The sequence below is a fragment of the Leucopleurus acutus genome (genome assembly GCF_964270905.1).
Source record: "Leucopleurus acutus genome assembly, chromosome: 6".
Classification (NCBI taxonomy): domain Eukaryota; kingdom Metazoa; phylum Chordata; class Mammalia; order Artiodactyla; family Delphinidae; genus Leucopleurus; species Leucopleurus acutus.
Genome location: NC_139149.1, coordinates 80693048 through 80706701, shown reverse-complemented (window position 1 = coordinate 80706701; position 13654 = coordinate 80693048). Strand labels below are relative to the sequence as shown.

General features: G+C 33.6%; 1 protein-coding gene across 1 annotated transcript in view; it reads left to right on the top strand.

The window, feature by feature from the left end:
• PGAP1 (post-GPI attachment to proteins inositol deacylase 1) overlaps nucleotides 1-13654 on the top strand; it is a 70874-nt gene that overhangs the window by 27215 nt on the left and 30005 nt on the right. The window contains exons 6-12 of the mRNA XM_082841911.1: nucleotides 796-848; nucleotides 1684-1750; nucleotides 3564-3669; nucleotides 4337-4392; nucleotides 5829-5912; nucleotides 9371-9417; nucleotides 10407-10458. Coding sequence (XP_082698037.1) covers nucleotides 796-848; nucleotides 1684-1750; nucleotides 3564-3669; nucleotides 4337-4392; nucleotides 5829-5912; nucleotides 9371-9417; nucleotides 10407-10458 — 465 coding nt within the window. The remainder of the gene's footprint in view (nucleotides 1-795; nucleotides 849-1683; nucleotides 1751-3563; nucleotides 3670-4336; nucleotides 4393-5828; nucleotides 5913-9370; nucleotides 9418-10406; nucleotides 10459-13654) is intronic.

The window sequence follows — 13654 nt, the reverse complement described above, 5'->3', positions numbered from 1 at the left end:
GACAGTGTAGAGAGAGAAATGACATGAAAAATAATATCAGATTTGCTTAATGTTTCCCCATTGTATGTAAGATGCTGTTCACAGGGAGGTCATTACCCTGTATAAATAGAAGTCTCTAGTTCTTGGAGGGTGCTGTGCCACTGTTAGGAAGCCTTCTGAAAATAGTTATATTTTTTGCTAGGCTTTTGCCCTTCTGTCTCTAACCAGTAGTATATATGCTAATCATCTAGGGATTTTTTTCCAAATAAGTCTGGACCCCACTTACAAGAGTCCGATTTGGTAGTTTTGTGATTAGGCATATTTATTTTGAAAAATCTCCTCAGGCCTAGGTATCTCTCAGGCACAGGTATCTCTCAGGCACATCCTGATTAGAATTAACATCTTAGAACTTATTAAATGATAGTCTAGTCAGAACTAAAATTACTGAAATATCTATTATAATTTATATATACACAGTGATTTATTAAAGAATCATAAACTTAACCTCTTATTAGAGTAATGAAGAGTTAGACAGTAAACTTCAGTAAGTAATCTGTGGATGTTTTAATAATTTTAAGGGGTAATTTAAGCTTGACTAAGTAATGACAAAGAATTATTTTACGCAGGAAATATTCAATATCTTAATATTTTTGGATCACCTTTTACAAGAGTGCATCGTTTAAAAATTTCTGCGCATCATAAAATAGTGAAACTAATGTTACATGTTTCTCAATATTAGCCTATAAGAATTTCAAGCCTTTTGGAGAATCACAAGTGCATTTTTCTTAAGTATGATTTTTGTTTCTTTCCATTTAGAGTTCAGCAGTGCCTAAGACCTGGGTTTCAACAGACCACCTCTCCATTGTATGGTAAGTTAATATAACTTATTTTGGCAATTTTTGGTGGTCCTTTCATCAATGAATTGATTGGTTAGTTAGCTTTCTTAGAGCTTTATCCATAAATAAATAAGGATTTGGGAGAAAGATTAACTTAGGGGTTTAGAACTTAAGCCTTTGTTCTTGTCTCAGTTTAACCAAGGTGTCCTTGACAACCTATAAAATCATCTCCTGAAGAACCAGTAGCATCAGTCTCAAATGATAATGTCAGAATTTTAGAATTTGTCATAGCTGGGCAGAATCAAAGATACTTGTGGTAGGACTTTCTGAGCTCTTGGCCAATCACCAAACTCGGACTTGATTAATGCAGCATTGCCCGTTCTAGAGCAGCACATGGAAAACCAAGTAGGAATTAGATTTACCCTTAATATAAATAAAGAAATAGGTTAAATAAGGGTCAAGACATACATAAATCCTAGTATTTTCTCTCTGTATGCATTGGCTTAAAGATTCTCTTTTCACCTTCCTCTGGCTGTGCAATCAGTAGTGTTTGCAAGAACCACAACAGTTCAGACCTATGAAGGTGGGGCAGACAATATGTCTGTATCTGGGGTAGACAGGAAGATGTAGGGAAGACGGGGGCCTGACACTTATACTCTCAAATATCCAGGAAGATTTAATTTACTTTATTTTTATAGGTTTCAGCTTTAAGATGTATGCTTAATAATGATAATTAGTTAAATAATTTTAGAGTTTGTAGCATTAAAGGAAATTCATATATTCCATTAAATAATAGAATTATTTATGTTTGTATTAAAAGTATATTTTTAAAGAAAGTTTCATTTGTAACATTTATTTTATTCTTTAGGTGTAAACAATTACAATTGACCACAATTCGAGCATTCTTTGATCTTATTGATGCTGATACTAAACAAGTATGTATTTTTAAACTAAAAGTTATTTCAGTGAAGTAAAAGCTTTTGTTAGAGCAGTGATAGATTTAATACATTTTTTTACTTTGATGAAAATAGAAGCCTACACCTTATATTGACTGTAATTAGTTTGAAAATGGAAATATCTGTATTTTTATCTGTAATCTTTGATAACTATTAATAATTAAGAATGCAATAAAAATGAAAAAGTGAAAGAATACCTTAAATCTTCCTCAGTTCTTCCCCTTTACTGTTTAAAATTTAATATATGTCCTTCTGACTTTTTGTTTTTTACCTTAAGGGAAATACTTATTACAAATATCCTTATGCAGTAGGATCAAAATATCTACATTCATTGAATAACACAAGCTCACCAGAACTTAAATTATGTACTTCTAGAGTCAAACCTTTTCTGTATTGATATTTTACATATAAACTCTCCCAACTAGTGATTTTCTAAGTTGTTCAGTTAGCCCGATACCTGGAAATCATATTACTCATTCATCTCTTTCTTGTCTGCCAGCAGATAAATAGTAATGGGCACCAAGGATTTCAGCAAAATTCAGAGAATTCTATTAACTTAATTTTTTTTTTCCTGTGAATTGGGAACAGATTGCCATTATTCATTGTAAGCAGCCTTTCACCTCAGGTCACTTTGCAGTGCATCACTGTTCCATAGAAGCATGTTTTGAGAACTACAACTCTGGCTTCTCCTTTTGGAGAAAACGTTCCTTGTATTTTTGGTAATTTTTTCCATTATGGCATATATTTTTGGATTCTTTTTCCTGGAGGCCCCAGTTCTTTGAGAGACTATTATGTGTGGCTTCTTTCTCAGCAAATCTCTGGGTAATGCTTCCTTATCATTGTGTCTTAACCTTGCTCCTAAGCATTCTCTCTTAGGAGTAGGGTAGTGTCTATATTTTTTTCCTTAACCCTTCAGGAAGCTGCATAACTATTATTAGGGAGAGATAGATATTTAGCTCTCTCCTGAAGAATGCGGTAAAAGAGAGACACAAGTTGATCTGTTTTACCACATTTTAAACCACAAGGTACCATATTTAAGTTAGTATATTTATTAAAGTAAATCAGCTTCATAGAGTTAACACTGTTAACATTGGAATCATGGAGTCATGGAATGTAAATGTTTTTCAGTTTTTCAACCTTGTTTTAATTGTGACTCTATCGCCAATGTGTTTAATCTGTTCAACTATATACAACAGTAGAATCAATTAAAATTTGTATTTGACCAGTTTGTATTTTAAATGACATTTGGTAGGTTTAGGAAAAACCCCATTTCAACTAATGAAGAACAGGTGAATCTCAGGTATATTATTTAAAAATTATACATCAAACTAATTTTAACAAATCAAATCTTGTTTTCCGTTAAATTCTAAGGTAAGAAAATGCTAATACTAGCATGTAATAAATTATAATTCTGGATGGATAAGTATTTTACAGATACATTTTAAGGGACAAATGAGAAATTTTTGACTAATACTGCTAAGAATCAAAATAATATGAAACTGAGCTCTCTTTCACAAACTCAGTGTATATGATATACTAAACTAAATGTTAGACAATAAAATGTTAGGATATGATTCCTACTCCTCAAGAAGCATATAGTTGAGGAGGAGAAACAAACATATATACAGGGAAACTAACTCAAAACATAGTTAGTCCCATGTTAAGCACTTAGAACGGCGCCTGGCCCACAGTAAGTAACTGTTGGCTCTTATTATTATTACTTGAAACAAAGTTTCATTAGGTCATCACAGTGGATATAAAAGGATACAGAATGTATCAATGTTCTTTCTAGATAACTCAAAATCCCAAGAAGAAATTGTCAGTTTTGAATCACCACTTCATAAGACACCCAGCAAAACACTTTGAGGAAAATCCATCAATAATTTCTGACTTAACAGGTCGGTAGAAATAGCATGTTTTAATTTTAAGTAGAGTCTTGAGTATTATTTTTAGGTAAATTTGTCATTAGCAGACAAATTCTTTGAAACTGTAATGCTTCAGGTATTATAATCCTATTATATTTTATTAATTTCCCTATGCTGGTTTCTTATGAGGTTCTTGGCTAAGGAGGGGAAAAGTAAAAAATGTAAAAGTAAAAAGATGTTGCTGATAAAATTTTGTACTGAAAATAACATGACAGGAGAAAAATTTAAAAGCGTTAAATGTCTCTATTCTCCTGACAGCCACGTAAAATAAATTCTATATTATTCTTGACTTAGTTTCTCAGTATCAGTCTTTCGGTTTAACAGCATATCTTTTGCTGGTACATTTTGTTTTTATATGTATCTGTCATGCTCTACTTAGTTTGGAAAATGAAATATTTGTTTTCTTCTGTTGATACTTCTTAGAGTTAGACATCAGAAAGATTTTGAATGCTTTACATGATCTGAATGCTCCTTGGTGATGAGCATATAGAGAACATCTCATTAGATTTTCTTTTTTAAAATAGCCAGTGTTCAGGAAACTGCTTCTTTTTCAAATCCTGTTGTGATTGAGAAGGATTCAGTAAAAGAAATCACTTAATGTTTTTTAAAAAGCCAAACAAATTCATTTCTTTTACCTTAGGGACATCTATGTGGGTTCCAGTAAAAGTGTCCAAATGGACCTATGTGGCTTACAATGTAAGTATACCACCAATGGATTTAAAATTTTTTTTCAAGAATATTTTAGTATTTATTTTTCAAAGCTAGACTTTTTAAAGAAGATACCGTTATTTTCCCATACTAAATCAGTTTAGTAATAATTCCTTAATATCTAGTCTGTTCAATTTTCCAGTTTTATCATAACTGTCAAACTTTTTGTTGTTTCTTTGTTTTCCAGTTTGTTTAAATCAGGGTACAAACAAGGTGTACGTATTATTTGTTGATATGTCTCTTATTCCTCTTTTAATATCTAATACTTCCTTCACCCTTTTTTTTCCTTGCAGTTTATTTGTTGGAAAAAAAAAAGCTAGTCATTTGTCCCATAGAGTTTCACACAGTCTTGACTTTGCTGATTGCACTCCTGTAATGTCATCCAGTATATTCCTTTCCCTACTCTTTCCTGTGACTTGGTAGCTGGATCTTGGATCTAGATGCTTCAGCAGATTCAGGTTTTTGTTTTGTTTTTGTTTTTACTAGACTCTCTTTTTGTGATGTTAGCAGCTATTGATGAAGAAGGCCTAGAGTCATTAATAGGGAGTACAAAAGCAATGAGACTCCGATTATTCCTTCTTCATTTATTAACTGAAACACTATATAGAAAAACTTCTCATCTACTAAATTTATCAAAAGTAGAACAAATTACAAAGGAAAAAAATGATAATTCTTTGGATCTTATATTTACTGGTTTTTAGAGTAGTGAGTTGGCTCACAAACACCCTCCATCAGGGACCATAAGATGTTTTGGGGGGTTTTTCCTCCAGTGTTATTATGAGCTTAAACATTTTTGTGTTTCTGTCTAAACTAAAATACTAAAATTGTTCTATCTTTGATACTAAAATTGCTATTAAAACTGTTCTGTCCTTGACCAGTGGAAGCCATTTCAAGGTAGGCTCCTGAATCTTTTTGATGTAGCTGCTCTTTAGTTGTCTTTGATATTTTCCTCACTGTCTAGTATGAGAAAGTATTTTAGCTCATTGTGTATCATCTCCCGTCCCAGACCTTGAATCTGCTTTTTCTCAAAGAAGCTCTTCCTATTGTTTGGGAAACAGTATCTGCAAACCATAATTTGGGAACTAGAGATGTTTATGGCTAGTAAGTTAGCATTTCTAAGGCCTTTTCAGTAAACAGAGCTAAGAAATGTATTTTATCTTGGTCATAAGGCCAAAAACCAAACCCAAACAAAAAAAACATGCATTCATACTGATACTTCCAAGACAAATTCAGGCCTACAGAGTTTATACCTGATCTATCTTGCATCTGTATCTTCTTCCCATTCCTAGATTATTGGTTCTCAACAACACCAAGAATGATAGAATTAAAATAATTAATTAGAATAATCATTCATTACTTTATCTGAATTTTTGAATGATGAAATTATCTACTCATAATTTATTGTGTTTTCCCTCTTTTTTTAGGAATCTGATAAGATATATTTTACATTTCCCCTTGCAAATCATAGAAAAATCTACACTCATGTCTATTGTCAGAGCACCATGCTGGTAAGATAATTGATACACTTTATGTAAATTTAAAAGGCTAACTGTTGTTTATTTTTAAGATTCAACTAGTATCTAGTAGGTATCATCTTTAGCTATGAACTATTATTAAATCTAATTCGTTGAAAAACATTTATCTGGAACAGAGAGTATTGATTGAAAAGTACTAATCAAAATGCTTCTGTAACTGATAATATATCTATACTATTAGCTTGTACCTTTGCCTCTAGTTTAGGTTTTTCTACTTTAGTTTCACTATGTTTAGGTTGAAGGAATTCAGTTCAGAGCTCCTTTAATTCTAAAATTCTATTAGTATTTTAAAGAATAGATATATTTAAGCAAAGCTATCCTTTGTTTTATAAAGTAAATCCTGTTTTTCCCATGGCTTCCATACTCAAATTTGCAGTACTTTTTATACCAAATATTCTCTAAAATAGTATAGTAACTTTTTGTTAACACTGTTGTCTAGACTTACAGTATCAGTATGATGATTTTGTTTGTGTATTTCTTTTTAATGAGCACCTACTATGCTAGAAATATGTTAAGATGCTTTAGCATGCTTTTGTTATATTAGGTCTGTTTAAGTAATAATTTATCAGCACTTCTTACTTTCAGGAATTTGTTTCCCAATTTGGGTTCCTTTCTCTCTATTCTGATTTTTTTCCCCTCATGTCCTAGGATTCTTCACTTTATATTTGCATCTTTCATAATTTAAGTTCCCTTATTTCCCTTTTGTTGGATTATTTGTATTTTTTAGGACTAGGATCTAATATATTACTTAGTTGGTTGATAGCACCATTTGATACATAGTAAAGTCTTTAGAAAAGATGGTAGGCAGGCACTGTGGGCTAGGTGCTAATGAATACTAATTTTAGTGGAATTGCCACAGTTTTGCGTCTCTCACCAGAGACAGACTACCATCTCTCAGCCTAAAATTTGGATGGGTAGTTTATCCCAAGAGAATCTGGCCCTGAGAGTGATGGCTTAAAATATCCACACTCCTACTAAATTCCAAATCAGAATGTCAGTATTATATTGAGAAAAATCCTTGCCAAAGTGCAAATTATCCATTTGGCTTATTGGAGAATCCCTTTTCTGTAATTAAGGTCCATGGGTGAAGTATTACTAGTCATGTGGAGAATTTGTTTTAAATGTTTTCAATTTTTATCATAGAAGTTTTCAAACATACAGAAGTAGAGAGAGAATATAATAAATTCTTACTTAACCATCACACAGCTTTAACAGTTATCAATATTCTGCCATTCTTACTTGATTTATCCCTTCCTCACATTTTTTGAGTGAAGCATTTTTAAAGCAAAATCCAGGCATTTTATCAATATATATTTCAGTATGTTTTTATAACAGATAAGAATTTTACATATTATTATAATACTACTAATATTATATAATAATAATATTATATTATTTTATGCAACAAAATTAATTACTTATTCCTTAATATCATGCGGTATCCAGTCCATGTTCAATTTTCCTCTGTTCATTTAAGTTAGCTTGTTTGAATCAGAATCCAAAAAGTACATACATTGCATTTGATTCATGTGTCCTATGTCTTTTTTTAACAGCCCCCTCTTTTTTTCCCCCATGCCATACATTTGTTCTGGGTTTAGTTGATTGTATTCTTGTGGTATCTTTTAACATGTATTTCTAGCCATTGTTTTGTGTAAACTGGTAGTTAGATCTAGAATCTTGAATAGCTTCATTTTTTTATGGTATGAATGTTTTATAAGTAGAACTGCATACTTATCATATCGGGAGGTATATAATATCTGGTTGTCCCACTTTTAGTGACAAAAATCAGTGGACTGATATATCAGTGGACTCAGGTCATATTGGCATGATCCATTCATTATAAAGTTCCTAGTCAGTCTTTCACCTAATGATTTTAGCAGCCATCGAGGACATATTTTTTACTGTAGATAGATTTTTTTTTTAGATCTGTAAATTTTATAATCAAGTAGCATTTTCTTTTCTGTGCACTTCAGGAGTTAGTAAATTCTGAGTGACTTTTTCTAAGATTTTTAATACAAGTTTTAAAATTAGCTGAGTTAGGGGTGTTTACTAGATGACCTGAAATTGTTCTTTGACACCTTCTAGGTTATAACAACATGGTGTTTTAGGGTGAATTTGAATAATACTTTATTCAGTCTGTTAGTGAATGAATCAGAATCCCCTAGACACCAAAGTAAGTAGTGTGCAGTATTGGCAATTTTCATAATAAGGGCTGTCTTTGAGTTGCAATAACTGCAAAAACCTATTACAAAAGTGAGTTGGATCTTGAGAGGTTGCTAGATTCTCTTTGTCTAGGCTATGCAGATCTGTTCTGTTGCCTTGCTTTATAATGTCACGTGGTTGTTCTGGTAAACACAGGTAACTGATAAAAGAGTTTACTGAAGTATTTTGCCAGCAGTGGAGAGTAGAGAAATACCACATTGTGTTTGTTTTCTTTCAGCTTGCTTTTTTGAATTCTTGAAAAATATCTTAAAATTTTATTTAAGCTTGATGAGGGCAGAGGCTATGTCTGCTTGATTCATCATTTTTCTTGAGGGCTTAGCATAATTCCTTGGCCCTGGAATGGACTTTATATATATTAATTGAATGAAAGGATTGATATTTTTATTGTCCTGTCTGTATACTAAGGAAAAATATATGTAGCTGTCTCAGCAGTATTTCTCATTCTCTTATGCCCTGGTAGGATTTCAGTAGTTGGATCGTTAGATCTTGGAGCATTGCTCTTACTACTGCATTAAAAGTTAGAGTGAAGATCTTGGGTCATACTGGTTTTAAATGACTGAAGCTGAATACATAATATTGTTAAAATACCACAACCATCTCTGCAGCATTCCCAGTCTGCGCTAGTAAAGTAACAACTAGCTTTAGTCTTAAACCCTTGGAATTGTGCTTCAATCCAAGCACATTCTCAGTTGCATAAAAGTTATCTGCCTAGTAATCAAATGAGAACTTAAATGATAAACTAAAAAGCTGTACTTAGATTATTTTTAATTACTTGGCTCTGGATTTTTTTTTTTTTCTGTTTGTGTGAAAGTCTACCTCTAGTTGTTCTCTTCTAGTTTTGTTAAAATATAGGTTACTTTCTATGTAAGTACATAATTAAAGTGTGGACATTGCTGAACTCTAAAAGTGTTGGTTCAGAAATGAAAATTGCTTAACAGTATGCTGTGGAGAGATAACCTATCAGGTTACACTCTCATACTGCTGCTCCAGGTTACTTGCTTTACCTGTCTATGTAGACATTAGACTTCTTTGCCTCACCTTGACCTGTTTGACTTTTGAGAACATTTTGAATACATTTCTAAACAATCAGTTGTTATTTTATGTTTCCATTGTGCCTACTGACCCTATCATAAACAGTGAAATGCCTGTTTTATATAATTATTTTCTACAATATTTAGTGTGTTTTATTTTGTGTTATTAATCAATAGGATACAAATAGCTGGATTTTTGGCTGCATAAACAGCACTTCTATGTGGTAAGTGTTTTGAACATAAGGCCCTCTGTTCATTTTTCTCAACATAAGATATACTCAAGTCACACTTTCAGAATAGCTTCAGATTTTTTTTTTTTTTTTCTGCGGTACGCGGGCCTCTCACTGCTGTGGCCTCTCCCGTTGCGGAGCACAGGCTCCGGACGCACAAGCTCAGCGGCCGTGGCTCACAGGCCCAGCTGCTCCGCGGCATGTGAGATCTTCCCGGACTGGGGCACGAACCCGTGTCCCCTGCATCAGCAGGCGGACTCTCAACCACTGCGCCGGACTCAACCACTGTGCCACCAGGGAAGCCCCAGATATTTTTTTTTTTAAAGCTTAACAGTTTGCTTTTTTCTTTTTAATATAAATTTATTTCTTTATGGCTGTGTTGGGTCTTTGTTGCTGCGTGCGGGTTTTCTCTAGTTGCAGTGAGTGGGGGCTATTCTTCGTTTTGGTGTGCCAGCTTCTCATTGCAGTGGCTTCTCTTGTTGTGGAGCACGGACTCTAGGCGCACGGGCTTTAGTAGTTGTAGCTTGCGGGCTCTAGGGCGCAGGCTCAGTAGTTGTGGCGCACGGGCTTATTTGCTCCTCAGCATGTGGGATCTTCTGGACCAGGGATCGAACCTGTGTCCCCTGCATTGGCAGGAGGATTCTTAACCACTGTGCCACCAGGGAAGTCCCACTTCAGATATTCTTAAGCTCATTTTGCTACTAAACTAAATTATAGTATTGATTTTAAAATTAAAAATAAAGAAAATTAACATACTAGTAATTTTTGCAAACATTGATAGTTGGTTGCTAGGAAAAACTACGTTTTGTTCCCCAAAGGACTATGTGGATAAAGTGTATTGTGTTAGACCTATTAGACCTGAGTTCATTAGAACTGTCTTTGGTAGGTCTACAGATGGTTTCTTTTTGCTCTGAAGCTCATTTTTAATTTATAATACTTTAATATATTTGTCCTTTAATTATATTTTCATATTTATTTCCAAGCCGGCAAGGGGTTGATTTATCATGGAAAGCTGAACTGCTGCCAACAATTAAGGTAAATTGTGGATTTAGAATGTTAATATCCAGGTGAAAAAATATTTGAGCATATAGGCATGTACAGTATGGTCTTTGATTAATTCTAGGTATTAAATAAACTTGAAATTTGCTAATATACATTTTAGAAATATTTTCTCTGGAAATACATTTAATGGAGAATAACATGCAATTATTTTTTAGCTTTCAGAGGTGAAAACTATAAGTCATCAATCCTAAATAAAATTAAATCTATATGTTATAGCATCATACTAAGAGATAGATAAATTTTTAAGATTCAATTTGAGGGTTTGTTTGGAATGGTCTGTCTTAAAATATTAAGTTGAATATACTCAGAATTCATTTTGGGGAGGACCTACAGTAGGGAAGTAAGCATCTCAAAAAGACACAAAGCAATTTTCAGTTTCAGTGTCATCTGTGGTTAAGCACTTCAGTAACTATCTACTTTTATATAGTACTCCATGGAATTTATTTAATAATTGTTAATGATTTCCTTAAGCAACTGTGGTAGGTCAGCACATCTTTACAAAAGGCTAATTTGCACACTCACAAAATCTATTGTTGAGAAAATAAAACAGTTCTAAAATTTGATGAAAATATCTGTTCTAATTTTCAAATTGTATTTATTATAACTGATAATCATATGCCAGTTGATAGTTTTTAGTCTTCAAGTAAATCTATACTTTAGAATATATTGTCATGATGAATACTATATTCATAGGGTTGAATGTGAAGTCCTCTGGTTGGTCCCGATCATCTCCCAACTCCAGTTAGTTATTTGTGCTCATGAATGTTTATTTATCTGTATGTTTAGTCAACTCTGTCCTATACCAATGAGAGGAATGATGACAGGATGAATAATTGCAAGTCACTTACACTTGACTTTGGAATGATTGCAGTTATTTTTTGTGTCACCTTGGTCAGTCTTACTTTGTGCATGTTCATTCATGTGGCTTTGTATTGATAAGACAAATAAGTGATTTGACTCATAAGAACATTTTTAAGGTCTCTCACTAGTTCTATCCTAACTGTCTAGGCAGGAGCAAAGCAAAAACAGAAGTATTAGGGTATACTTACTGATCAATCATTCATAAGATATATTAAATATTTCCTTGAATTTCCAGTTTGGATATCCTTTCCGGTCTGTAATTTAAGAGTTAGGAAGAAATAAATCATAAAAAACCGATAAAATGTTACTTTGCTACTATTTTTAAAAAATTATTTCTTAAGTCATAATATCCTTTTTTTTTAAGTCTCAAAGATTTAACAATGTATTCGTCTAGTTTTAGACCCCTGTGTTGTTTTTTCTAAGTGTAAGAAACAGCTGGCTGAGTAGTAGAACAAGTTCTTCCAGCTGATTACTTTTTTTTTTAATTTATTTATTGTATTTATTTATTTTATTTTTGGCTGCGTTGGGTCTTCGTTGCTGCGCGCGGGCTTTCTCTAGTTGTGGCGAGCGGGGGCTACTCTTCGTTGCGGTGCATGAGTTTCTCATTGCGGTGGCTTCTCTTTGTTTTGGAGCATGGGCTCTAGGCACGCGGGCTTTAGTAGTTGTGCATGGGCTTAGTTGCTCCGTGGCATGTGGGATCTTCCCAGACCAGGGCTTGAACCCGTGTCCCCTGCATTGGCAGGCGGATTCTTCACCACTGCGCCACCAGGGAAGCTCCAGCTGTTTACTTTTTATAGTGGATACTAGAAGAAAGTGCCAGGCGGCACTTAAAAGTAGTGCCAGTAGGCACTTAAAAGTGCCAGTAGGCACTTAAAAGCCTACTGGAATTTAGGGGGAAAACTGGAAGAGAAAAGTTAGAAAATGAGGATTATAATACTCTGCTATCTTAAGCATTCTCAGTTGAAAAGGATTATAATTATTAAATGCAAATAAACTTTTCCATTGTAATTAAAATTATATATATGTGTGTTAGCCCATTTATAAAAAGCACACAAAATTATTTTGCTATGAAGTTGAAGGGAAAGGAAAGAGTGAAGTGAAAAAATCTTGTGGGTTTTATTCATATTTATATCATCTCAACAAAGGTAATGTAAGATGAGAATCATACCACCTTTGGCACCTCTGATGACTGAACTGTTAATAAATAGATGGAATCCTCCAGCAAAGCACTTGTAAATTCGGTTTAGGGCCTTAACAGCATCAGTCACATGGAACTTTTCTGTCATGGTACAATGAAGACAGAAACCACAGCAGACCAACAATTGGGTAAGCCCAAATGGACTTATTGCTAAAAACAAACAAAACAATTAACTTTGAAAAGAAATCTAAGTTAATGAGAAAAATTACCTAGTCACTATTGTGCCTAGATCATACTTTAGCACCACAGCTTTGCCCTACACACAGCAGCAGAACTTGAAGGGTTTCTGACATCCAAACGCTGGTGTTTGATTTTCTGTGTGTGTTGCCTCAGCATTAAGGTCATTTTACCCTTAAAACACTGAAAAATTTCCGAACTTCATATTAACCTTACCTGTCAGTGTAATAATTTCATGAATATTATCTTCCCAAATTCCTACTGACATTGTAACTATATGGGAACTTAACTTTATAAGTAAATGTATTTTGACACACTGATATCTTTTTAAAGTATTCTGATCCTAAAAAAAAAAATTCTTGAGGAAAAAAATTATTCTTGAGAATAAATAACAAAAGTTCTCAGTGGATAGCTACACAGAGTAACCATGGTTCTTTCTAATTAATTTATCTTTCATATTGTCTACCACCTGTCTGGTTGGTTTCAGTTGCCTTTAACTTTGGTTTCTGTGGCTCTCTTAAGGCCCTTTAATTTACATTGGAATATGTAAGTGTGTTGCAGAGACTTTGCTGACTAAGTTGAGGTGCAGTCCAGGACTTTAACAAGCGCTCCCAGGTGAATCTGGTCAGGTTGTTTGAGGACCACTCGTTGACAGTTCTCTTTAGAACCTCTATCCAACTTGCCCACATTGGTGCTTCAGAAGAACAGTGGAGAGTATTAAGTGCAGAAATTTCTTAATGTACACGGATTGTCACAGCATATAACTACTCACACCGTCGCCACATCTACTGTCAGGAAAAAAAAAATAAAAGACTTGAAAACTGTATTTGGTGGCCTGGGTTTTCATTAGGTAGACCAGTCTCCAATCTGTTCATTCCTCAAAATATGGACTGTAAGATAAGGCCTTTAGTTTTAAGAAAAGAATAGATGCTC